Raw genomic sequence first — 25,669 nt, forward strand, 5'->3', positions numbered from 1 at the left:
CATGAATTGTCATGGAACTGTAGCTGATTAGACAACAACAGAAATCCTTTTAAACAAAGCGAACCTTTCAAGTGTATTTATGAAGCAGTACAGCTGTCCTCTTGTCCTTAGAGGCCACACAAGGAACCCAGGAAGCCGGCTGTAGCGTGAGTGAGCTCTCTTATTTTGAAAAGGAACGATGTACACTGCGACACGTCGTCATTTCCGGTGATGGGACAGAACGAACAGACTGCTGATTCACACGTAGAAGTGAAACAACGTCCCGTACGTGTACACAATAACAACATGTTGCTGTGATAAACCCGTGGACCCTCAGCGACAGTTTCCGGCAGGTTACCATGGTGAGTATCTGACTTTTCATACGGTAGTTAAACGTTTAAGAGCTCCGGAACTACGACTTACACATGTGCTAAGCTAATCGAAGCTAACGGGGACTTGGCTCGTGCAGCCGAAGATGACGAGCGGATAGTTATCTGTAACTTTATGATGAGACGGGCCGTGTGTCATAAGCCTCAATTTTTATTTCTCTTTATTAGAAGGTATGTAAGTCTGTAAGTATGTCATTCAATATTATATTAATTATGTTATATTTTCATTAGGAACTTTGACATAAAATGTTAAATCAAAGGAGCTGTAACTCGAAAAAAGTGCTTTCTTAGTCTGTTATAATAATTGATTCATTATAATATCCACACAAACACTTGCAAAGCTGTAGTCTAGCTTAATTATATTTTTTCATACGTATTTCTACTAATTAACTGTTTGTTTTTCAGAAAAAATTCACACACGCATATCCATCAAAAAATGAAGCAAGTAGACATACAACAAAATAAAATGAAAGGAAGACAAAACGCAAAAACTAAACTATGAATACATTTCAGATAGTAATAAAAAATAAATAAGTAAATACATTTAGAAAAAACAAACAATCACATGTATTTCTAATGATTTAGTAATAATAACATCCAGCTTGGATCGGGATTATTTGTGTCCCAAGTCAAGACAGACACATTTCAAGTCTTTCATTTTGAGTTTGGAGTCCTAAACAAGTCGTAATGCTAATTTAAACACAGAGCAATAATATATTACATTTGAATGAATGCTGTGATCCGAGTCGCTGGGAATGAATAGTGTTTCCATTCGTTGATACAGGAAATGAAGCGACATTTGTGAATCATAGAAACAGACTCATTCGTCTTTGGGTTTCGGGGCAAAGAAACGTGTGTTTTTAAGTCAGACGGCTCGAGTCCAAGGGAAGTCGCGAATCATCCATGTTCCAGTCGAGTTGCCAGCATGCTTTAATTCTGTTGAGTCAGCAGTTGTGACTGCAATCTGTCGCGGTGTCCAATTCACGAGAATCTAGTCCACGCCTCTGCTGTGAATTCTCTCTGCGTGTTGTGTTTTTACCTCTTGATTTCCTCCCTGCAGGTCCCCACAGACTTTAAAGCCCTGATCCAGAGGTTTTATCACCTTCAGTCTGAGCGAGTGGAGACGTATACGCTCTTTGAAGAGTACGTATGTGTCTAGTAGCGACCCGCCACACTGGATCTTTGTCCTGGATCTCAGGCCCATGCACACAGAAATCTGAATTCATCGCTGCTTGTGTGTGTTTTTTTTTAATTGGTGTCGTCTCTTGCCTTCCAGAGGACACGAGGCGTACTTGAGGACAGGGCCCCATTATGACTTCGACCACTACAGGCAGCTGGTCCATGAGATTACGCAGGCCTTCTGCGGCATTTCCAAGGAAGTGCTGGAGATCAAGGAGAGGCTGCACCACGACTTTGACAGGCCAGCCCTGTCTGAGCACATTGAAAAGCTGCAGAGCAAAGAGAAGCAGAAACTTGAAATGGTATGTTAATACTATGTTCTGTCTACAGGATAATGGTGATGCATATAATGTGTATACTATATGGCAGGAAGATGGATTTACTTTGGTACCAACTCAGTGTACACTGGTTGTTCTACATCTAGAAGGTTAGATGATATAATCAGCATATTTTTAGATGTAGACAATGATAACCGTTAACAAACATCTCGGTACAGATAAGCTAAATAATGGATGTGAGGCAATTAACAGATTGATATTTTAAATAACATTACATTTTAATTTCTAAATGCATTTTTATTTGATCTGTAATGTAGGATTTATTCATAGTTTTTTTCCCTTTGTATATTAAATATCAATATTGCTGCATAACTTTAACAAAGATATCTCGTAAACTGCAACTTCAACTTTAAATTATGTCATTTAAGCCTTCTGCAAGTTAAGTTTTTGTTTTATGTTTGATACAATTCCACAGTTTCACCACCGGGAGGCAGGCTTCTTGTGCAAAACGTTTCATAATCTCTGTCTTGATGGAAGCACAGATTTCACCACTGTCATGTTAAGGATTCAGCGATTTATTTTAACGCCGGCAGCACAAGTCATGAATAGTTTAAAGAATGCATGGAGGAAAGCGGCACGATGCTTCTGACGGGATTATTTGGGTTTCAAGTCATGAGAGCTGCAGTTTCTGTGACGCTCATCATGATCGGATGTTTGAGGCTGGTGTTAAAACATTCCTGAACAGTCATGTCTCATACATCTGGTCGTTCAGGGGTTGTATGAAGTTTTACAATATCAACTCAAGTGCCTTTCTGCCAGTAATGTCATAAAGCTCCCATTATCTTAAAGTTCATCCTCCGTCTCCCCTCCGTCCTCCGCTGATGAATGGTTTGCATAAATCTTATCTGATGTGCCTTCTCAACAGACGGCCAAGCTGCAGCTGGCCAGGCAGCGAGCCCAGGATCACCCGGAGGACGAAGACTGTCAAGAACAGATTCAGGAGATCAAGCACGAGTAAGAGCGGCTATTACGACCCCCCCCTGCTGACCCAGCCATTCTCTCGCCATCAACCTGGACTGACTGTCAGTGTCCTTAAGTTTAGAAAAAAAAAGATATTCACAAATGTTTGTAACACAACATGTTTTCCAGGATCATCAAGAACAAAGAGGCTCTGAGTGAGATCATGCAGGACTTTAAGTACGACTCTGAGGAGTGTGATTGACACCTGAACCCTCCGCCCCCGCTCGCATCGCCTCATCCACGGCCTCGCTGCACCTTCCATCTCGGCCTGCCCAGCTGCACCTATCGATCTCTGGCTCCACCCTCCTCCATGCTGCAGTCTGCCTCCACCCAGGGGACGTGTGTGTGTGTGTGTGTGTGTGTGTGTGTGTGTGTGTGTGTGTGTGTGTGTGTGTGTGTGTGTGTGTGTGTGTGTGTGTGTGTGTGTGTGTGTGTGTGTGTGTGTGTGTGTGTGTGTGTGTGTGTGTGTGTGTGAATGCATGCCTCAGCAAAAATGAAAAAGTGTAAATACTTGAAGGTTAAATAATTCCTGGTGGGTCATTCGCACCGTCTTTGTTTACTAAATTACTTTTTAAAATAAAATAATAAAAAAAACAAAGTTTGACTTGTTTTCACTGTTTTATTCATATACTGAATATTTTTCAGAGGCACTATTGGTGCAGTAAAATACTATAACTTAAATATGCAGTTATAAAAATATAAACCGTATGAAATCAAGACAGGACAGTATTTACATTATACAGATAGTGATGACTTATTATACAACAAGTGTTTACTAGTATAAAATCATACATATTACAACTATATGAATGGTTTGCAATACAATAATACTAATACATTTAATTTGTAATGCACTTTTCATGGTTAAAAACATTCTCAAGGTGCTAAATTTAGATGACTTTGTCGGAGCCATTAAAGTAAAACGTTTGAGTTTTAAATTGATATTTGAGAAATGTTTAATTCACAAATCCAAGTATAAATTGTTTTTTCTCATTAAAGCCCTGAAACACATTTGTTTTAAAGCATTGTAGAAAAATATGATTTAAAACAAAAGCCCTTTTTTTAATGATTAACGCTCCCTTTATTTAAAAGTTTATTTTTTTTAAATATACATTTTTAATGTGTTCGGTATTGGCAGCGATCCTGACGTCATGTTTGTATAAATAAAATCTTGCTGATAAAAAAAAGTAAATAAAAAAAAGTTTTGCATTTTAAATGACGCAATCACCGCGCGACCCTCGGGGCCGTCAAGCAGACAGGTGTGTGACGTCTTTTTAGTTTCCAACCGCTAACGATGTTAGTTTGTTTGTTGAACGTAGCGCACATTCGACCAAACCCGGACCTTCAACCGCAGCTCAGCAAGTAAGTGACGCATATTATTATAATATTTATATTTATATTGTTGCTATAATGGAAGAAAGTCTGTCTCCACGTTTGTCTTTTCAACTTAATGGCATCGTGATTTCATAAATTGACTTTCCAGCTTTTAATTAATACATTATTCGATTATTCGATAGTTGGTTGATTAACTTTTGGGGCGTTTGAAGACTTTGCTTTAAGAAAGTGGTGATTTTTCTACTTTTTACTTGAAAAACAGATGAGCCGATGATGGCAGCTAATTATCTCCAACAGTAAACAGGAAGGAGAGAAAACTATAAAAATAATAATGAACTCATGTTGAGATTTTCCTGGAGGAAAAAAAACAGCTTAAAAAAAAAAAAATACAAGCAAAACTGTAAAAAAAAAGTTTGTTTTTGTACATTTTGTTCCATCTCCCTCATGTTACTGCCATTAGTTAGTTTTATAAAAAGATACTTCAGTATGACTTGACATCAAAGTATCATTTAAGACTTTTTTTATCTTATAATAAATTATGAACTTTTCTTCCATAATCAAAGTGCAGTTAATGTGGGCCTGAACATTAGTGTTTGTGCGTAAACCGGCTGCTTCGTCTCCCTCCACGTCATCTCCACTCTTTAAACGCGTCCCTTCGGGCGGAGCGTCGAGCTCCATCCATCAATGTTTCCTGACGATGTTCTCGAATTAAAACGCCACGGTTGTGCTGAGCGCCGCTGCTATGAATTATCGTCTTGTAGAATCTGAAAAGACAAAAAGCAGACGGTTCATACTGGGATAATTCAACGGGGGGGATATAATTTACAATCATCACGGTGATTTCTCTGTCTGGCTGCCGCTTGTCTTTCTTTCCCTCTTCTTCTTTCTTTACATCCATCTCTTTCCCATTCCATATGTACGGCTCCCTGCTACCTTCCTCTCAAGGTATTCAACAGGGAACCTGTCACTGTTTGTGAACGGAGACATTATTCAGGCGAGGGCACTTAAAGGAAAAAACAAAACCTGAGCTAATTGAGTCAGGTGGAGCGAGGCTTTCTGTGAGTTCATTGGCTGAGCAGCAGGATGTGGCTGAAGGAGCTGAACTCCTCACGGAGTCACGGAAACAGACGGCGAAGATGCCGGGGCCTCTGCCTGCCATTTGGCCCGAGTTATATTTCCCTGAAAGGAGGGGGCGAAAAACAAAAGGAACGCATTACAGCGGGCCGTTAATTAGGGCTAAACGCTCGCTTCTCTTTTGTTGTGGTCATCAGCTTGAACTCATGTCCACATTGTAAAAAAAGAAAACATAATAAAATCAGAGTGCATCTACTTTCATGCTCCCCACTTCTGGGCCAATAAAGTCAAAAACCGCACGTTTTTACCTGATCATAAAGCTCCGCCTGAGACTTCACAGAGCCGCTCTTTGGTGTTTGTGAAGATGCTGACCACATGGTACGACGATGGCGGGGTCAGAGAGTCAGTTCAGTGTGTGTGTGTGTGTGTGTGTGTGTGTGTGTGTGTGCGTGTGTGCAGCTCTGATGAAAAGACGGGAGGGAGATTCTGCTTACCTACCTGGTTGCGCGTTTTGTGCGATTTCTGCAGCCACACCCTCCACTGGTCGTACAGCTTGATGGACATGCCGCTGCAGCCGGACGCGTGCTTACGCACCCAGCCGAAGAACTGCTTGAGTTCCCGCCGCAGGGTGGAGTTGTGCTCGCCGGGCTTGGGATCGCAGGAGCCGCTCTGCAGCCGCTCTGGAGGAGGAGGAGGAGGAGGAGGTAAGGGAGATGGGGGAGGGAGGATGAGAGAAAACGCCTTCAAGGTTACAGTGAGGACGTAAAGTGCGAGGTGGTGCATAGATTAGGCCTCCAGCTGCTTCGTGTGTCCGCATAAAAAAAAAGTAACTGATGAATCTTGACTGGTTTCAAATATTTGCATTGCATATTTGAAGCACGCAGACACTAAGGTGACTCTTTGGTTGGCAACGTCAGTCTGTCCGAGGGTTAATCCGTCACTATGGACGTCGTCAGCCTGCCGTTTTGGCGGTTGTGTCTAGACCGTACCCCACAACTTGTGAAAATCTTGTGAGATGGTTAAAGTTGGGCATTAACCTCCAAAGCTTAAGGTTATGTGACGCAGTTAGGCAGCGATTCACGCAATATGTGGGTTACAATCGAGACATGATTCATTTCGCCCGTCGCCATCTTGGTTTCTTGCAACCAGACGTGGCACAAGAAGGTGGAGCTAAGCACAACCCAACACTGGACATGAGGTTTTTAGGCGGCCAAATATGTTTTTGATTAACTTTCCTGAACTGAAAACAGAAGGAAAGGGAGACGCCCAGATCAGACAACGCCATGGCAACGACCTGTCGGTCACAAGGTCGCCACGCCTTACATCATCCCCTGTTTTATTGTCTATTTAACTCTAAATGGACCATAATCTGCTAAATGAACATCATGCTGTATTGAAGAAGACTTGAGACCATAAACTAATAACTAACTAATAAATGGAGTTTGAAGTCGGGTCGTTTTTTTCCGTAGACTTCGCTACCTGCTGGTCAGAAGAAGAATGCACCTTTGAGGCACTTCCGCCTTGGCTTCACTTTTCAGACCTCGAGGTTGCCGTCTGAACCACAGGATGAATTCTAGTAACTTTGGCCAAATTGCATTGAATTTCCATTCGTCCGATACTTTGGTTTCTGATCAAATAACTGATGACAAAACCAATGACATCACTAATACGATGCGATCAAATATACTTTATTGTCTTGGACTCGAATGCTGCACTCACGATACCTGACACGTCGTCTTATCATGTAATTTTTAGTGAGAACAGTAATTAGCACATGTTAGCATGCCAGCACACAGATGAACCTGAAACCTGCTAAATATCACTGTTAGCATTGTGAGCGCCGCTCTGCCATACAGTTCAAAGTTATCTTAGCATGAAAACTTTTCTAATATCCATCACAAAGCTTGTCTATAATGCAACTTTAATAAAGAAACACTGCATTGCTACTGCAGAGACTTCTGGAAGGAAACGGTTGCTCAGTGAACACTTACGATGATTGATGTCGCTTGATTTCGTAAAGTGAGATTTAAACGCTTCCACATATAAAGAGAAATGTTTCCGAACTGTGGAGGTGATATACCGTACTCCTATTTCTGGGGAGGAAAGGCTACTGAAAGTCGTAAGTCTGCTAAAATCAATTCTCTGTGGCAAACAACAGAGCCCTGATAACGACTTCCTCCCTCTCTCGGGAGTAAATACCGCATGACCTATGTAACTCATTATCTGCTCCTCCTGCTCCCAAACCTGCTTCCACTCAGGCTTTATAGGCCCTGTGTGCGCCGCCGACAGACAACCGGCTTTTTAACTCGATCAATCTCTGAAACCGACGACCAAAATCTATCAAAACGTCCCCCTGGCTCTTTGCAGTTCCTTCTAATCCTCTGCTGGGAGATCTCTATCGAGGTATCTACCCTATTGATGTTTGCTTTCTGCTGGGTCACATGCGGTTTGGATCTGCTTGTTCAGGATGTTAAATCGGGCCGATAAGGACTTTGTTTTCTCCGGCTTCAACCGGCGATGAAAGGTTGATTATCAGAAAGGAACGCCTGGTCAAGATTTGTAGGCATCACGGACGTTTGGGAGGCTTTTTTAAAAGCCATTTAAAAGTCACGAGGCAGACTGAAAGGGAAGACTTCCTTTTAAACATTCTGAAGGATGTTGAGTTCTAGCGTTTAGTTACTGCAACACACTCACCACTGCTGGGTGTGGAGGCGGCGGCCGGGTGGCTCCAGTCGCTCCAGATGCCCGGCTTCCTGGAGCCGTAGATGCCCACTGGATTGCACCTCACCTGGACAAAGTAGACGGTCCCGGGCCTGAGGCCCGCCAGCCGGCAGGACGTCTGGTTACCGACATCATCCACCAGCTGTGAGAGGGAACAACACGACAGAGGACGCAAGAAAAACACTCAATCCTTCTTAATCCCAACCAAACACACCTTTTCATCTGTCTGCCTATAGCACAGTAGGATATTTTCTGAATTTACGAATGTATTCTAGATATTAAAACGTGATTTAATCGTTCAACACAGACATAATAAGAAGGCGGCTCACTCCTTCACTATTGCTGCTGGATGAACGCCAGTTCTCAGACTGCAGCAGCAAAGAGTCGAGCAGCAACACAGGTGATATTGCTCTGCGATGAAATGCCACTCTAGAGGCCGGAGATGCAGCAGGAGCAACTTCTCTGTTCACCGCTTAATGGATGAGTCGATGCCTCGGAGGTGTCGTAGCGACGGAGGAAGTGTGTGTAGGCTGCAGGTTCGTGTCTGTGTGTGTGTGTGGACTACCTTCCATTCGCTGCTGTCCTCCAGTCTGTAGCGGATCTGGTACTTGGCCTGGAACAGGATGTCCTTGAGCTCGGGGGGGCTGGCCCAGCGGACCGTCAGCTGGTCCTCCAGGTCGCCGACACGACTCACGTGCACGTTGGCGGGGGGGTCGGTGGTCACTGAAGGAGCAAGGACGGGAGTGTTTAAAAAGAAACGGAGAGGAAGTCTCTTCAAAGTGCCATCTGTCTCGTACACAAGCTTTTTATTTCTTAATGAAGCCAAAGTTTTGTAAAATAAAAAAAAGTCCTTTAAATTAAAATTCCTCTTTTTAAAGGAAGGTACAACAGAGAGCATCAGCTGTTACCAAGTCTTTGTTTCTTCATAATTTCTCTTTCCAGAAAATAAAAAAGTCACTTCGTAAAATCATAGAAATAATGGCAAATATTGTGATACTGGTTGTATAAGGAAACAGACGTAAGGAATACAGAGAAATAATCTGTTGATAGAATTATGTACACAAGAGAATAATTAATAATCTACTTTCACATTGGGGACTAATTCTCCAACCTTTAGAGAACGTCAAACGATTTTCCATAAGTCTGTCACCGTTGGGCATTCCCGTATCGTAGATGTAGACATATTTATTTGTTCATATCTAAAAATGAGCTGGACTGTCCTTCTTGTAGCGAGTCAAACATTTTACCTCCTGCAATAAAAAGGTTGCAAACAAATAAAGTGCTTGAAGCCGAGGAAGCGGAGGGGAAGATAAAGGGAGGCGGCAGCACGAGGGACAAAGAGGAACTTATTAAAGGACCTTGTAAAAGAGTTCCTGTGTGTGACCTCCTGCTTCAGACATCCTCCACCGCTCCCCAGCTTCATTCCACCGCGTTCAGCAGAACAAATATCCTCCCAGCTTGTTGTTCCAGGCATGGAGGCGATGCATCATACATATGGCCGCCTCAGCGTGGAGGCGGAGGACGGCTAGTCACGGTCGATAAACGCCGCTTTTCAAGAATGCGGGCGCTCGGCTCGCCGGAGGCCGTGGCGCTATTAGCGCTGGAATACCTGCCATCGTTCGCACATCATAACTTCTACGTTTCTAGCTGAGGAACCGGCGAAGCCTTCACCAGAGGGGCATCGGATGTGCGGTAAACTTTTTACAGCACTTATCTGTTGGAGAGGAGCAGCCTGAGCCCGTAAAAGTGAATTCCCCTCCTCTCCCCGTGAGAAGTGTGTTGGCCATATGGAGACCAAACAAGAACAAAACACCCACCTACATCCAGGATGTCCAGCGTGGTGATGTCAGAGGTGGCCGAGCCCAGCTGATTGGCCGCCTCCACCCAGATCTCGTAGGGGGTGAAGAGGGCGATGTTGCGGGGGATGTAGCAGGAGTAGTGCTGCCTCCCCGCGCTGTAAATCTCACACTCCTTCTCTCTGCCGTACCACCTGGACGGAGACACGACCGCCACAATAAACCGACCGACAGACGCCACACGGCAGCCTCTGAGGCTCCGCTCATGCATTTGCTGCTCGTCTACCTGAGGGGTGTCGGCGAGGTGAGCACCTGTGAGCTGCAGCAGGTCTGTGGCGCTCACCTCAATTTGTACTTGAGGGTGTATTCGGTCCGGACGTGGGTCTCGCCCCGACCCCCCGGGCTCCACCGGCAGCTCAGGTCCCTGGTGTTGCGGGACCAACATGTCAGATTGACTGGCTTTTCTGGAGGCCCTGCAGGGGAAAGAACAACGAAGACGCATTTAAAATGGATAAACGTGGTTGTTCAGATGTTCAAATCCTGAAAGACATTCGACCGGGCGTTGAGTTCCAGAAGTACTTTAAAAGATCTTATGTGATAATTATTGGTCCCATATCAGATCAAGACGAAATTTCAAGCACTATTTTTTACAGCGCATTGATATTGCTACCACACCAAGGGTCATGGCCAGTTCATGAGGGATCCAGTTACCATCAAGTTAGGTTGACACATTGAAATTTCATTGAAGTGGTTTCAACTCTTACATTGGAATACCAAGAACTCATTAAATTAAGTTAATGAGTTTAACTCATTATGTTGAGTTGATTTAAATGATAGAAACTCATTGAGTTGGTGCCTTTTTACAGTGTCTTATGATATTCTGAAAAGCAATTTAAGGCTTTAAAGATCATAATCAAAAAGGCTTTTTATGTAGAACTAGAAACGTTTTGTCCAAATGGATAAATAACAAATCAACACTTTTTGTCTCGGGAACATCGCTCATGAATCCTCATTTTCAGCGTTTGTACGTCCTCCATATATTAACAGCAACAAAGACGTGTGATGTAATTGCGCTCCAAAAAACACAATTAAGAAAACCAGCATCTTTGTTTAGACTGTTTTAATAAACTCCAACGTTTATAAGCCTGAGCTCACTGCACATGTGTTCTTCATTCTGCTCTACACACACCATCACCTCCTAAAAGCTGCAGCAGCCTGCCGGCCGGCCCGAGTGCACCTCGAGCAGACCTAAAGAAGCCTCCACTTACTGCCCACGTAGAGACAGGAGCCGGCCAGGACGTGGCCGTCGGCGCCGTGACACACCAGGTTGTCTCCGGACTGCTGCTGGGAGCCGTTGAGGTTGTGCAGGGTGACGCTCAGGGTGTCGGGGCTCACCACGCTGTAGGTGCTGCTGGACAGGCTCACGCCGTTCAGCGTCCAGTACAAGGCGGCGGCGTGGAGGCCGAGCTCGGGGCTCAGCGTGCACGTGGCCGTCAGGCTGGAGCCGATGTGGAGGACGGGATCCTGAGGGGAGATCACCGCCACGTCTGGGTGGAACGCACATAGTATGAATAACGCTTCCTCTGCTTTCATGCTTTTATTGAATTCTACTTGTTAAATGTTAAATATGTCCCTCACAAGTTCCTGGAGCTGAAAAAAACACTTCAAATTACTTTAATTTGCCCAAAATCCAAAAATAGTAATTTAAGAAAAATATGAAATTAGGAAAAGCTACAAATCTCCACATTTCAGACACTGGAATCTGCTGATGTGTTGGATGTTTAGCTTGATGAATGACTTAAATGATGAATCGATTATACATCTTTTTAAAAAAAAAAGACATGTTAAATCAACTAACCATTTAGAGCTGATTTGAGTGTTCGTTCCTGTATTTTGGCTGTTTTTGCAGCGATTCAAACTACTTTACATTCACCGGATGTGAATCACTTTAAATGCATATTCTCCAAGCTATAAAAATGTAAATCACAAAGCTGATACGGTCAGCACACTAACGTTCTTCTAACAATCCCAACGCCTTTCCATTCTAGGTGTTTGACCGCGTCTCCACCTCTAACATTCAGAGATTTGACATCCAGCTGTTCACGTCTGTGTACTTCTTGTTGTTGGTTGAGCTCACGGCCCAAAAATCTGCTGCCAGCCGTAAGAGCAGCGCTGCGTTTGTGCGAGGAGATCACGGCGGCACCACAACACAGCAGAACATATTTATGAGCCGGTAATGACGGGGATTTATGGGAGCCTCTGTGGGATCAGGCAGAAAGGTCACGGCGGTTGTTTCGGTAAAGATGCTTGAATACTTTTCCGTACTGCGACCTCTCACACTTTAACGTCCGCCTCATGATTGATGCCCATGAGAAACGTTGCGTCTGGGCTCCTTCTCCTCAGAGAGCCGGGTTTTATTAAACCGGGCTTTAGGTTTCCAGGAGCATCTTAGATGAAGCTCTTCAGTCTAATCCACAGATTAGCTTTACGATCACATCTGATCGTGACCTCCCGCTGCATCTGGATGCACTTCAGTGAAGAACGCTCCAATTAGGAGTCATTTGTTGTTTTTGTTGACACTATTTCACGAGTTGTTTGAAGTTTCCCAAATAAACCAGCGTGTTCAGTGACTGGATGACGATACATCTGTCTGCCAATTAATAGTTATTTATAGACCAGATTATTCATCAGGTGTCTTTAGTTCAAATTTGATGATAAACAATAAAAACGTGCAGTATATAAAATATGTCACATTTAGAAAGTGTCTCCATAACAGCATTTGTCGATGAAGACTTACGAGTTTAATTTAACTGTAAACATTGTCCCATTTTTTAAAATCCTTATGAGAAATATTTGTCAACATTGAAACATTTTTAATTAACATATTAATAGTGATAAACTTGCAATTTGTATAGACTTTTTGCATTGATTTAAAGAAGTTTCTTGATGTGATTAGATATTTAATTTATAGTTTTTTTTAAAAGCTGATATTCTTATTTGGTTATTTTAAACATAAACATTCTCTATTGAGTTTCTAACACATTTTTCTCTAATAATACATCGACATTATGACAGGTTTGTATCCATATTCGCCTAATAATAACTTCCTGAACCCCCACGTCCTCTGGTTTCTATGATTTATAATAGCTGAGTGATAATAGCAACTTTATATGCTGACTTCCATGAAGTTGATTTGAAACTCGTTTTGTTGCTTTGGAGCCTCCATACACAGCTCTCTCTGACACGTATCCGGCCCGCGCGCACTCAAACGCGGCCACGTTCAGCCGGTTGCGTCGGTCTGTCGGTGGAGGTCGGTACTCACGCATCGAGGACAGCAGCGGAGCGACGAGGAGGAGAACCGTGAGGGAGAACATGCTGCTTTCTGTGTGTGTTGCTGCCTTCTTCTCGGTCCTTCTTCCAGAGTTTCCGGGACGTAACGACGGAGGAGGAACCCGCGCAGCGTCGCTCTCAGGCGGCTGGTCTCGGATCGAATCCCGCCTCCTCCTCCTCCGTGGAAGTCTGAAGCGGCTGCTGGAGGAAAGTCCAACTGCTGCTGCAGCGGCGACACTCAGGTTCATGCTGGTCGCTCCTCCCTTGTTTTCCTCTTACTAGTCATTAGTGTGTCCCTCCCTAACACGCACACACACACATGCACGCGCTTTAAGCAAGCTGCAGGTGAGGTCATGGTGCCTTCAAGGTGTGTTGTAGTCCATAGACTCTAGTAATGCAATTATACAAAACATTAAAACATCGTGTTCCTTAAACGCTGCTCATATACTTGTACTTTTACTTCTTTTTGTTTGTTTTACACACAAACACATGATGTATTCATTACTTTATTGTATAAAACAGAGTAACTGCTCTACTACTTTCTACTCTTATGTGTGTTTTCCTAAATAACGGTTGTAACGTTAAATCTCTGCTTACATCAGGCCGACTGTATAGAAATAAAACAAATGTAATAATATATAATAATGTAACTCAAATGGGCATTTCTCTACTTTTACTTTTACTACTTTAAGTGCATTTGCAATCAATGCATTTTGTACTTCACAATGTGAATGTACTTTTACTTGTAACGTTGTACACGTGTAATACAACAATACAAGTCATTTGACTGTCATTAGGAATATTAAGTCAACATTATAGACATGCTGCTATAGTTTAATTATTATTAATTATAGTTTAATAGGCAGGTCTCTCCTCAGCTGGGACACGTGACCCCGCAGGATCTTTGCAATCAGCCGATCGTTTATTGTGACATTGATTACAATCGATCCCCCCCAGCTGTCTGACACACTCATATGAATGTCATCGCTGCCACATCGTGTGCACTGCAGTGAAGGCAACTCTGCGGTGTGTGTGTGTGTGTGTGTGTGTGTGTGTGTGTGTGTGTGTGTGTGTGTGTGTGTGTGTGTGTGTGTGTGTGTGTGTGTGTGTGTGTGTGTGTGTGTGAGAAGGGGGGGCAGCGTGTGCGTGATGATGGTGATGAGGTGCGCCTGACGTCACGAGCAGCAGCAGACGGGACCCGCGCCGAGGAAGCAGCAGCAGCATCATCATCCGCAGCAGCAGCGCCACAAAAGGGAGCTCAGCGCCGGTTGAAGCTCCTTGACTCTCCGCTCCTCCTCCTCCTCCTCATCCTCCGGGCTTTCAGATGCTCCGGCTCGGCTGTAAGATGCGCGGCTTCTCGGCCCTGCTCTCGGTGCTCCTCGCCGGACTCGCGGCGGCGGCGTCCTCGGACCTGTTTGACAACCAGCTGGGCGACATCAATTACTGCAAGAAGCAATGCCAGCTCAGCATCAAAAACAAAAGCCCCGCTAAAGTAAGTTCCCCGTCTGTCTGCCCGTCTGTCTGCCTGTCTGTCTGCCTGTCTGTGTCTGCTGTATCTGTGCAAAACGCGCATTAACCGAGCCGATGCGTCCTGCTGTCCGACATTTCAGCGCCTGCACCGAAAAACGCAAAATAATGTGCACGGAGGAGAAAACCCGTCTTCACATAATGTGAGATGAACGCGTTGAGCTCCGTAACGACGCTCCGCTGCTCCGCTGCATCCTCCCGGACGCTCCACGGCGCACAGCGAGGCCGAAAGATGGATGCGGCTCGTCTCCTTTGCGCCTCCCAGACTCGTCCAAGAAGTCGGCTCGCTTTAAAACTGCGCCAAGATGTGATTATTGCACTGATCCACAATAAAGAGCGGCCATGCGGGGCAACGGCGCAGCCTGCGGGGGAGGGAGGGGGAGGATGGGGGGGGGGGGGGGTGATGGAACAATTACGTTTTATTGACAGCATCGTCCTGCTTAGACGACGCCGAGACTGCTGGATGATGGCTGATCTCACCGGGAGTTTGTTTGCTTTAGAGCCTCAATGCATAGATTTGCAAGTGTCGGATGTTTTCCCTCCCCCTTCTCCTCCTCCCCATCCTCCTCCTCCTCCTCCTCCTCCTCCTCCTCCTCCTCCTCCTCCTCCTCCTGCTGCCTTCAGGTGTGGTTCAGGCATCCTGCAGGGCAGCAGGAGCAGAGCTGCAAAGCAGCTTCACATCACCTGCTTTGAAGGTTGTGGTTGGAGTTCAGGGCCGACACACTTTATCTACAGAGACTGTTCTCATCCGTCACCTCCACACTAAAAGACACGTGATTAAAGTGACGGAGACGAGAAGAAGGCTATTAAAAAAAAAAAGAAAAAAGAAGAAGAAAACGTCCATGGTCCTCGGTCAGGGAATCTCTTTGTCTCTCCTGTTCACAGAGAGGTCACCAGGGGGCGTAGTTTCCCCACTTCAAACAGTGACTGCGTTGTGAAGTACAGCTTCCTCTCTCACCACCATCATTTCCCTCCAGTTTTGTTGTTTTGGAGCTGTCTCCCCTCTTATCAACAGCTTCTGACAGCCTATAATACAGCTGCACTGTGTCATTTAGAGATGCCATAACTCATCACCCGCCCGGCATATTTTTTCCCCCCCAACAAGGGTATGCTGAGTTTATCCCAAAGTGCAGGAGACATCTCTAATGTTTTTTTCTCCCCTCTGTGCGGTCGGCAGGACTCCATAATGAACGCCTGTCACCGCGGCTGTCGCCTCTACTCCATCTGCCAGTTCGTCAACGGCAACGCCGGCTTCAACGCCAGCAGGGAGGAGTGTCAGGGAGGTGAGTCCGTCTGAACCTCCATCCTTAACACGTCAACATGCATGGCAGCGGACCCAGTCCTCGTAGGAATCATTTTATCCTGCGTGATGTGCAGGCTGGACTTCTCATTCAGGACGCAGCAACTTCTTTTTAAATAAAGCAACAAACAAGCGTCTTAGTGCATAATCATTCCTACCATTAGACTGTATAATGCTTCACAGCAACGCCCATGCAACTAAAACACACAACCTTAGTGACTTAGTATTTAAATAGAACCACTGTAATTAAAAATTCACCTTTCTCTCTTTATCTTGCACCTTATAAATCCACCAAGTTTCCATTTTGCTCAGTATTTCATATTATTTAACATTTTCCTAGAACTGCTAGCATCTTAGCATATTGCTAAGCAATAGTGTATGTATTGTATGTCTTATCTATCTATCTATCTATCTATCTATCTATCTATCTATCTATCTATCTATCTATCTATCTATCTATCTATCTATCTATCTATCATGTGTATAGACCTGATATATCGTTATTGGTGCATCAGTTTCTACTTGTTGAACCCCACAGCTCTACTAAATGGTGCACTGTTTCCTAAAAGCTGGCCGACTCAGTGGTTGTTTTCTGGCCGTTTGAGGCTATCTGCCCCGATTTAAACGGCTGTATTGGAAATCAATGATGTGATTTGCCATCCAGACAGCGGCGTTGCCTCCTGTTTTAATCACAGTGACGTGGATACACCAACACCACTGTAATGCTCCACGCCATGCCCACTCTCTTTTTGTGCTTTCAACCCCCTCTTCATCACCTCCACCTCTCCTCCCCCCCCCCCTCCATCCAGCATGCCAGGAGGCATATATTAAGCTGCTGGAGCAGGAGGCCTGCTGCACCGGCTGTGCCAGCCAACCCTCTGAACCTGAGCTCAAGAGGAGGAAGGTGAGAAAAATGCAAAAATAAACGTGTGCATGTGCATTAATGCTTCTCCATCTATCAAAGCATCTGGTCCTCTTCCATGCAGCTCAGGGCCATGACTCTCCGCCCCAAGCCCCCCTCTGTGATGGAGGCCGTGTCCAGTTGGTGCAACGACATCGTCAGCTCCGCCCAGAGCTTCATCTCCTCCACCTGGACCTTCTACCTGCAGGCCGACGATGGCAAGGTTGTGGTTTTTCAGGTAAGACCCGACAGAGAGCAGGCAGGTTTATAAATAAATGGTTACATGATGTATATTATATCATGTTTTCTGTTTTTATCCCAGCTTCGAAAGGTTTCAAACAGCTTCTTGACACAATGTTTTTTTTTTAGTTGATATTCAATAGAATAAAAAAGATGTTGCATTGAAAGCTTCATTTGGATGAACAAAAACAAAAAAATTAATCTAGAAAATAGGCAGAAGTTGGATCTCTGCACTTGGAGAAAAATAGCAGTAAAGTCCATCCAACACATTTCCAAAAGCAAAGAGAAACAGAATAATTTACTCTGTGATGTGTGAATGTGTATTTTTTATTGTTGTAGATGAATCAGAATTAAATTAAAAGTCAAACGTTGTTTTGTTTTTTTAATTTAGCTCTACAGCAACGTTCCACCTCGTCATTCGTGAATATCTGCACCGTCCACAGAGAAACAATAAAACCCCCATAAATGAAACTATGGTACGGCCCACTGAGTCAAGATGGTGGCAAAATTACAAGATTAATAACTGCGAAGCTTTTTCACGTTGTGTGTTTTAACTGGAGGTTAAAAGCGAGGCGGCGGACCTTTTTATAGATTATTATTTGAGCTCACCTCTGCTTCCTGTTAAGATGGGGAAATATACCCTCTAAGCTCCGCGGTGCCGTAGAGTTTGGGTCATCGCCAAGACGACTCAGCCCGTTTCAGAGTCGGAGCATCTGTGAAGGTTCAAGGTGGTCGGATCCAGTTTAATTGTTTATAAATGTCCTTTCACATGATGTCACTTTGCCTCGGCACCATGCATGCTTGATGAACGGCGGGGGCGAGATGTACTGAACTCTCCTCGGGACGGAAACTCAGAGAGGAAATAACGTTCTGGTCGTGACAAATAAATATTCACAAGTTCTCTCCGGAGTTTGAAAAGATGAAGCGAATGTAGTCGACCGGCTCTTCAGGAGGTTTATATGTTTGTTTGTTGAATAACTCAAAAACTGGACAGTGCTTCTTTTTTTGGTCTGAATTCATGATTTTTGGATTTCCAGATAAATTTAAACGTCTTCACATTTTCTCTCATTGAAATGTAGGGCTTTCTGCATCCTCGTCTCTCTGCAGTTGAACATATTGCAAAGGTCACGGCAGTAAACGTATACATTAAAGCTATAATAAGATTTGGTCTGTCTAACCACCAGACTATCCAACCAAATCCTCTAAAAACGGGTCTGAAACCTGCATCCCTGTCGAGGGCTTTTCCCCGTTTGTGACTTTGATGGCGTTTTTAGCTGCATAATTAGAGGGCTCGATGGGGAAATAACAGTATTTATGCAGCGTAACCAACACTGTGTCACAGTCATGTATGTGTTGAAACTCCCTGTTTGGTGTAAGAAGCACGCTGGACTCGCGTAGAGATGCAGCCGCTGCGGAACGTGGAATTAGCAACGTTTCTTTTGGACGCAGTGATGGATGTTTTGCTCTTTTATGGAAGCGACGCTCAGGCCGAGGCGGCGAGGGGAAGCCAGGCTCCACGGGGCGGCGAGGCGGCGACCAGGCCGGTGTTTAGTGGGCAGCTGGCAGACCGCCACAGAGCTGACAGATTGACTCTTTGGGTGTTGAAACAACGGGGCTGAGTTATGGGAGATAAATGACGTGGATGTCCACAAAGAGCCGACCTTGAGTTGTGAGATTGACTCCGGCAGCAGTTGGTTCACATCATCAGGGTGGAGCACGTCACCTCTAGGTCACGTGGGCGGTTTGTGAAGGAACATGATGAAGGTAATCTTGAGGAAATTGTTAAAACACAGCCCTCCCCCTCAGGCCACGTTTACACGTAGCAGGGTATTTGGAGAAAAGATTATTCCCCCCCTCCGTTTTCAAAAAAGTTGTCATTTACATCAACCCTCATAAATCCGCCGTCGTATGGGCGGCAGTGTAGGGAGAAGGATAAAGCCCTGCAAGCCAATCAGAATCCTCAGAATCAACTTATAACATGAGTGACTTCCTGTGACGCTTGAGAACCTAAAACCCTGTTTCTCCCAGTCGACACGACAACACATAACCGGCGTTATCAGAAAGAATCGTTTTCTGTGATAAAAACGGTGTTTTCGTGTAAATGAGAGGCCAAACCGTGTGGAAATATCTGCGTTTTCCCTTCTTGTAAACGGGGCCTCAGTCGTCCCCTTGTTACTTTGACATACCAGTCTGTGATTGGTCAACAGCAGTGTTTATGAGTTGATGTAGGACTTCCTTCCAACGGAGCATGTGTGTGTCTGTGGACCGTTTGAACTCGCCGTAAGACTGAAGACCAGGAGGGAAATCTCCGTTCCTTCTTGACGATCCCATTAGTCATTCTGGCCGAATGAATCTTAAAGAAACAAAAAAAACCCTGAATGGGGACGGAGAGATCCGGTGAAATTCCACCGCCGAGAAGGGAGCGTGACTTTGACTTATGATGCTTTGCTGAAAAAGGAAGTCAGTGTTTCTGGGCTCAGGTCATCATCCCGGGGTGAGATGCTGTCGGTGACTAAGAACATGAACGTTACAGGACGTGAAGCACGGATCTATGCTGCTGTTTCAGCAGATTGTTGTTTCTGTACAGCTTCTGTTTCCTGTGACAAACCTAATGACGACATAAAAAGTGGGCTTAGTTGACCACAAGGTGGTGCTGTAAACAAACTCCAGATTACAGAAGAACCCACTTTTTGGTGACAGTCTTCACCACAAATATGTCCGAGCCAATGTTTGTGATTTTGATGAAGAATTAAGAGGCAAACTTCTTTTAAATTACACGTTTCTTTTCATTTGTTGACCCCAAAAACACATTGTGTCCCAAAATCCACCAAATAATAAACGGAGGGAGATTCAGTCTGAACTCTCAGAGCCCTCTTTTTTTCTTTCTTTCTTTCTCTCCTCACTTTCTTTATTTCTCCCTTTCTTTCTTTCTTTCTTTCTTTCTTTCTTTCCTCTCTCTTTCTCTCCTCCCATTCTTTCTTTCTTTCTTTCTTTCTTTCTTTCTTTCTTTCTTTCTTTCTTTCTTTCTTTCTTTCTTTCTTTCTTTCTTTCTTTCTTTCTTTCCTCTCTCTTTCTCTCCTCCCATTCTTTCTTTCTTTCTTTTTTCTTTCTCTCCTCCCTTCTTTCTTTCTCTCCTCTCTTCTTTCTCTCTCTCTCTCTCTCTCTCTCTCTCTCTCTCACCTTTTCACATTTCCTCTCTCATAATGCATGGCAGATGCCGATCAGGCTCCGCTCGCTCTGATTGTTAGATCTCCTCGGTCGACAGCCAATGAGAACGCGGCCCCTCGCGTCTCCCCCCCGACCCTTCATCTGTTTCCAATGCAGCCTGTCAGAAAACATGGCTCGCCGGGGTAATAAAGCCGGTTGTGAAATACCGTTTTCAGGAGAAGTGGTTTGAGGGATTGTGAGTGTTTTGGGAAGCGAACTTACCAGCCGTGTCTCCAGCAGAGTATCCAGTTCTGCTGCTGGACAAGTGATGGACATCGTTCAATAGGATGCAGATCAATCATTTCCCATCCAAAGTAACGAGAATGAATGGAACTGCAAAATAATTTAGTTTAGTGCACAACACAGCAAGAGGCTTCAACGCTCATTGATCCTCTTAGAGTCAGAATCAATAAATACTGGGGGGGTTGATGCTACTGCAGTGGGATGTACTGTACTTCTTTGTGTGTGTGTGTGTGTGTGTGTGTGTGTGTGTGTGTGTGTGTGTGTGTGTGTGTGTGTGTGTGTGTGTGTGTGTGTGTGTGTGTGTGTGTGTGTGTGTGTGTGTGTGTGTGTGTGTGTGTGTGTGTGTGTGTGTGTGTGTGTGTGTGTGTCTCTCTGCTGAGGCCAGCAGTAGTATTGTTACCAGCGGAGGGAGGGCCACAGCGGGGAACCAAAATCCTCTTTTAATGAGTTCTCCGGGGGGGAAGCAGAAACTCTGTTCACATAATGAAACGCACAAACACAGCAAACACCGACTGCAGCCTGCGAGTCGTTTTAAAAGCCGTTTCTCAGCGGCGCCGTCCCAGTTCAAGGGGTTTCACCTAACTGGTTTGGATGGGTGACGCTGTGAGAGACTCCTAACGTATACAAAGGAGGTTTAAGCTCTGCAACATATTGGATGCTAAAAATGTGTTTAATTTAAAAATGTCAATGTTCCCGCTGCAGTACTGCACCTATTTATACCATAAATATCCCTTCAGTTGATGTTTATAGTGATCACCATACATTCGTCTTCTTTTGATCTATTTCTACTTTAAATGGGACCATATTTAACATTTAGATTATTTTACATTTACATGAGCATCACCAAGAATACTTGAATATAGAGATCCATCATCTATCTCATGTTATTTTTTCTGAGGTAATAAATCAAATGAGTAGAAGGGTCATTTTTCTGGGGAGCATTTTGAGTTTCACCTTGTTTGAAGTTCAAGGATGAATATCAGATAGTTTTCAGTTTAAATCAATTTTTTTCTTTCAATGAATGTGGTCTCAAAGGAAAAGTCTGACATTTTGGGAAATCCAATTTCTCACGTCCAAAGGCCAAACATGAAGCTTGAGCCAGGAAGTGATTAGCCTAGCTTAGCATAAGACTGGAAAGGAGGGGAAACCGCTAGCCCGGCTCTGTTTTAAAGGGTGTCTGTGTTTCTTCTTCTCAGAGCCAACCAGACATGGAGTACTCTCTGCCCGAGCTGCAGGCTCCTCGATCCAACGTGGCCGACAAACCCTGGCCTCAGGTCCACTCTCACACCCAGAGACCCCACGGTGAGCACACACACACACGCACACACACACACATGCACACATGCACACACACACACACACACACACACACACACACACACACATGCACATTGCTGCAATATTCCCTCACTAGCATCCGATTGATGATCGATGACTCCTCTAATACGTTGTTGTGCAGGTGTGAGGGGACATGGCGAGAGGGGAGCGTCCAAAGCAGGAGGCAAAGGGAAACACGCGGTCCAGCACGCCGACGACCCCACGGCTGAGCACGACTTCCTCGGGTGCATGTCGAGGTGAGCCGGCGCTCCGGTTCCCCTGCTGACAATCAAAGACCTCAATGAACTCACAAACTTATCACACAATCATTTCTAAAGAAAACAAGAAGAAAGAAAATCCACTTGAAGTAGAGACTTGAAAGGTATACAAGATAGATACAAGATAGATACACACACCATCATAGATTTTATTATTCTCACGCTTATGATGGGAACGTATGTCCAAACATTCAGCTGCATCACTTCGACAAAAACAAAGGTTGACATGATGGATTGAGATGCAGCCGCTGGGATCAGTGTTTCCCATCATGACACACACACACACACACACACACACACACACACACACACACACACACACACACACACACACACGTCAATTAAACACTTTTATAACTAACTTTATAACTTTTCAATTCGGTCGAGTTGTTGTTTAGCTTCTCCGTATTTCTAGCCAGCTTCAGGCTCGTCTCCTAACTCTGGTCTCCTAACTCTCGTCTAACTAACTCTCGTCTCCTAACTCTCGTCTCCTAACCCTCGTCTCCTAACTCCCGTCTCCTAACTCCCGTCTCCTAACTCCCGTCTCCTAACTCCCGTCTCCTAACTCTCGTCTCCTAACTCTTGTCTAATGACTCGTCTCCTAACTCTCGTCTCCTAACTCTCCTAACTCTCCTAACTCCCGTCTCCTAACTCTCGTCTCCTAACTCCCGTCTCCTAACTCTCGTCTCCTAACTCTCCTAACTCCCGTCTCCTAACTCTCGTCTCCTAACTCTGGTCTCCTAACTCCCGTCTCCTCCTCTTTCCGTGCTGCAGACGTTCGGGCCTCCCGCGGTGGATTTTGGCCGCCTGTCTCTTCCTGTCCATCATGGTCATGTTGTGGCTCAGCTGTGCCAGCCTCGTCACCGCCCCGGAGCAGCACATCAAGACGCAGGTATGTTTTGTTTGTGATTCAAAAGCTCGTTAGGATTTAACTCCCCTTCCTGTAACGCATACAGGTGCATTGGAATGAAACTGCCCCCCCCCCCCCCCATCTGAGTATCTCCACCCACAGCTTGACAATCACCTTTACAAATTACCATATTTTTCTCAGAGTTGGCTTAAAGAGACAGGCGCTAAAACGGAGCGTTTCAGGTAGATGGAGAATACAGGTACATTCAGACGGTCACTGTGTGAAAACTATTGTGTTTTTTGACCATTAAAGAATGTAATCATGTTTGAGTAGAACCCCAAAATACAAAAATGAACCTAGAAATGAACATGACATGTGCCCTTTAAGTTTCACTCACAAATACAAGGCTTCTCTGTCGGCAGCGGTTTGGTGACTCAGCATATTTGGCGGTGCACTCTGACTAAGACGAGGTGTTGTAGGTGAACTCGCTGCCTGCTTTCTCACCGCCATCACTCCTCTCTGTCTTCCAGCTGAGTATCAACGGAGATAAAGAGTTTCTGGACAACGCCCACAAAGTCGACCCCTACCACCTGAGTCCCGTCATAGCCGTCGCCATGAAACAGTCGGAGGAGAGCCAGGAGGCGGGGCCGCTGCCGGTGAAAGTTGACCTCAACAAAACCTGCGTTTAGAGAAAAGGACCAATGGGGAGAGCTGCTGGCTTGTTTCCCCGAGGGGGGGGGGGACACGTCTGAAGTCCGTGGCCCGTCGGGTGAAGGGGGTGAAACACTAACACATCACAGGACTCAAACCAATCACCAGAATTTTTAAACCCATATTTTTAAGAGCATGGCACCCTCCCGTCCTTTCAAATTATGAAACTGAAACATCTAGCTTGGTCTTGTGGGTCTGATGGCATTCTCATTTCCTTTCTTCAGATTATCCTTCATAACGGCCTGCTCGTTGCTTATTGATCAGTTGGTGCTCTGAGACCAGAGAGGACGATGACGGCCGGAGAGCTTTCATATCGTTTTTCTTGTCCAGCGTGGACAAGAGAAGAAACGTTGAGGTTTATTCTAGGTTTAATTTTGCTTCATTCTCACAGAGAGAGTTTGGATTAATTCATGGCAACACTTTGAGAGCACTCTTAGTGCTGCGGGTTTTATTAGAAATTAAACATGACATGATTTACAATGGAGAGAAAAAAGATCTCCACCAAATAAACTCAAATATTCCTGTGTATGTTTGAGTCACAAACACTTAAACCTGGTCTCTGGACTAAAACCGTCACTCTGTCTGAGAAGGAGCAAAAATAAACACTTTATTTATTTTCTACTCTATTTATTCAGAACCATCAACACGAGCTGTCAAATAGTGTTAATCAAAGTGCCATGTACAGTTAATTCATGATCTGTATGAACACAGGTTGGAAGGAGACACACAGAGGGGAGATTGCACCTATTACTGTATTATTATGATTATTATTATTAGCATATTATTAAGAGTTCTTAGCTGTTATATGTGCCACGTGCTTTCTAATAGCTGACTATTTTGTATGTCCTAGGAGCACAAACGGAGGGGTTCGCTCTGTGACGATGTGTAATGCAAAGCTTTTAACGTAGACCGTTGTTATTGAACAGAGTTGCACAGTCTTAGAGAAGAGTTCCTGTTTTCCTCTCAGTGCTTTGGTGTCCTGTATCTCTCTCTCTCTCTCTCTCTCCCTCTCTCTCTCTCTCTCTCTCTCTCTCTCTCCCTCTCTCTCCCTCTCTCTCCCTCTCTCTCTCTCCATCCCGGCTATGTAGACAATAAACCGTGCATGCAAGTGATGCTTCGCTAGTTGAGCTTAACCGCCCCGCCATGCCACTATGGCTGTAGACTTGTGATTATTCTTTTTTTTTGTGTTACTATTTACTGTAAACATTGAATAGAACGTGTAATAACGGATGATATCCTCGTGATTTACAGGAAAGGACTCTTAATTTAAAAGAAAAAAAAGCCATTCAATCGATATCTGCGCTGGTTCAAGTCGAAGCTACATCACAAGTATGATATGAAACTGTTTCCTTTTTACCGCTCTGTTCATTTTCAATCAAATGATACTTACAACATGATGAAATAAAGTGTTTTCATTGGAAATAAATGTGTTTGTGGGTGTTTTTTTTCCTTCCATTTACACTAAAAATAAGGATGAATAAAAACAGAATACTACCAAGTAGATGGTTGACGTTATACTGTATATCCTGCATGTGTTTTTGTGACACTGAAGTGAAATTAAAGAGCTAAATGAGTATTTCCAAAAGCATGGGGACACACCTCATATTAAAACTTGGAGGCTTTAACGCCAGCGTCTGCTCTACTGGATGCAGATGTTGGTGATTTTGGGCAATAAAGACTGCCAGTCAGCCTCCAGAGGTTTTTGTTCGTTTAAGAACATACTATTCTCTATTGTTCACATTTCTTTCTACTGAAAGTATTTATAACTATTTTAATCCTTTATTATGATCCGTTATTTTGTTTCTATTTTATTTTGACTAAAGCTCTGGTCTACATTCTGAAAATCAGTTGAGCCTCTGAGACAGATTTGAAAAAAGCATCCCGCCCCCCCAGCCAAGCCCCTCCCCTCAGTGTTCCACGATTGGACAAGGCGGGATGAGGAGGAGCAGGGGAGACGAGGGGATTGGATGGAGGGTATGAGCCAATGGGAGCCT

At 44.5% G+C, this 25,669-nt stretch overlaps 3 protein-coding genes across 4 annotated transcripts; 2 read left to right on the forward strand and 1 right to left on the reverse strand.

The window, feature by feature from the left end:
* The first annotated feature begins 183 nt into the window (after window positions 1-183).
* rex1bd (required for excision 1-B domain containing) lies at window positions 184-3,443 on the forward strand. The gene is made up of 5 exons (XM_084011071.1): window positions 184-341; window positions 1,429-1,511; window positions 1,645-1,849; window positions 2,751-2,839; window positions 2,975-3,443. Exons 1-5 carry the CDS (start codon window positions 339-341, stop codon window positions 3,045-3,047), a joined length of 453 nt encoding a protein of 150 aa, XP_083867197.1. The 5' UTR covers window positions 184-338; the 3' UTR covers window positions 3,048-3,443.
* Window positions 3,444-3,574: 131 nt separating this feature from the next.
* Window positions 3,575-13,310, reverse strand: crlf1b (cytokine receptor-like factor 1b). 2 transcript variants are annotated; one of them, XM_084011067.1, is made up of 8 exons: window positions 13,094-13,310; window positions 11,040-11,318; window positions 10,115-10,244; window positions 9,793-9,965; window positions 8,541-8,698; window positions 7,949-8,117; window positions 5,749-5,934; window positions 3,575-4,944 (listed from the first exon to the last, which is right to left on the reverse strand). In XM_084011067.1, the coding sequence occupies exons 1-8, from the start codon at window positions 13,143-13,145 to the stop codon at window positions 4,928-4,930; spliced, it is 1,164 nt and encodes a 387-aa protein (XP_083867193.1). In that variant the 5' UTR covers window positions 13,146-13,310; the 3' UTR covers window positions 3,575-4,927. The 2 variants fall into 2 exon arrangements, with proteins under 2 accessions (XP_083867193.1, XP_083867192.1); XM_084011066.1 differs by having other exon boundaries at window positions 5,753-5,934; window positions 13,094-13,309.
* A 1,003-nt stretch (window positions 13,311-14,313) lies between these two features.
* On the forward strand, window positions 14,314-25,087 carry tmem59l (transmembrane protein 59-like). The gene is made up of 8 exons (XM_084012553.1): window positions 14,314-14,593; window positions 15,806-15,911; window positions 16,738-16,832; window positions 16,915-17,067; window positions 21,716-21,821; window positions 21,979-22,093; window positions 22,889-23,006; window positions 23,495-25,087. The coding sequence occupies exons 1-8, from the start codon at window positions 14,426-14,428 to the stop codon at window positions 23,651-23,653; spliced, it is 1,020 nt and encodes a 339-aa protein (XP_083868679.1). The 5' UTR covers window positions 14,314-14,425; the 3' UTR covers window positions 23,654-25,087.
* Window positions 25,088-25,669: the final 582 nt, after the last annotated feature.

This window comes from Eutrigla gurnardus (genome assembly GCF_963514095.1).
Source record: "Eutrigla gurnardus genome assembly, chromosome: 6".
Taxonomy (NCBI): Eukaryota; Metazoa; Chordata; class Actinopteri; order Perciformes; family Triglidae; genus Eutrigla; species Eutrigla gurnardus.

What these genes read in the sequence shown, in the direction of transcription:
- rex1bd (XM_084011071.1), top strand. An exon ending in ACGTATACGCTCTTTGAAGA is followed by an intron (nt 1,512 to 1,644) that starts GTACGTATGTGT and finishes CTTGCCTTCCAG; the next exon opens with AGGACACGAGGCGTACTTGA. An exon ending in AGAAGCAGAAACTTGAAATG is followed by an intron (nt 1,850 to 2,750) that starts GTATGTTAATAC and finishes CCTTCTCAACAG; the next exon opens with ACGGCCAAGCTGCAGCTGGC.
- tmem59l (XM_084012553.1), top strand. Translation starts at nt 14,426, where the DNA reads ATGCTCCGGCTCGGCTGTAAGATGCGCGGCTTCTCGGCCCTGCTCTCG. An exon ending in CAGGGAGGAGTGTCAGGGAG is followed by an intron (nt 15,912 to 16,737) that starts GTGAGTCCGTCT and finishes CCCTCCATCCAG; the next exon opens with CATGCCAGGAGGCATATATT. An exon ending in CTGAGCTCAAGAGGAGGAAG is followed by an intron (nt 16,833 to 16,914) that starts GTGAGAAAAATG and finishes TCTTCCATGCAG; the next exon opens with CTCAGGGCCATGACTCTCCG.
- crlf1b (XM_084011066.1), bottom strand. Translation starts at nt 13,145, where the DNA reads ATGTTCTCCCTCACGGTTCTCCTCCTCGTCGCTCCGCTGCTGTCCTCG. An exon ending in ACCCTCAAGTACAAATTGAG is followed by an intron (nt 9,966 to 10,114) that starts GTGAGCGCCACA and finishes GTCTCCGTCCAG; the next exon opens with GTGGTACGGCAGAGAGAAGG. An exon ending in AGGACAGCAGCGAATGGAAG is followed by an intron (nt 8,118 to 8,540) that starts GTAGTCCACACA and finishes TCCCTCTCACAG; the next exon opens with CTGGTGGATGATGTCGGTAA.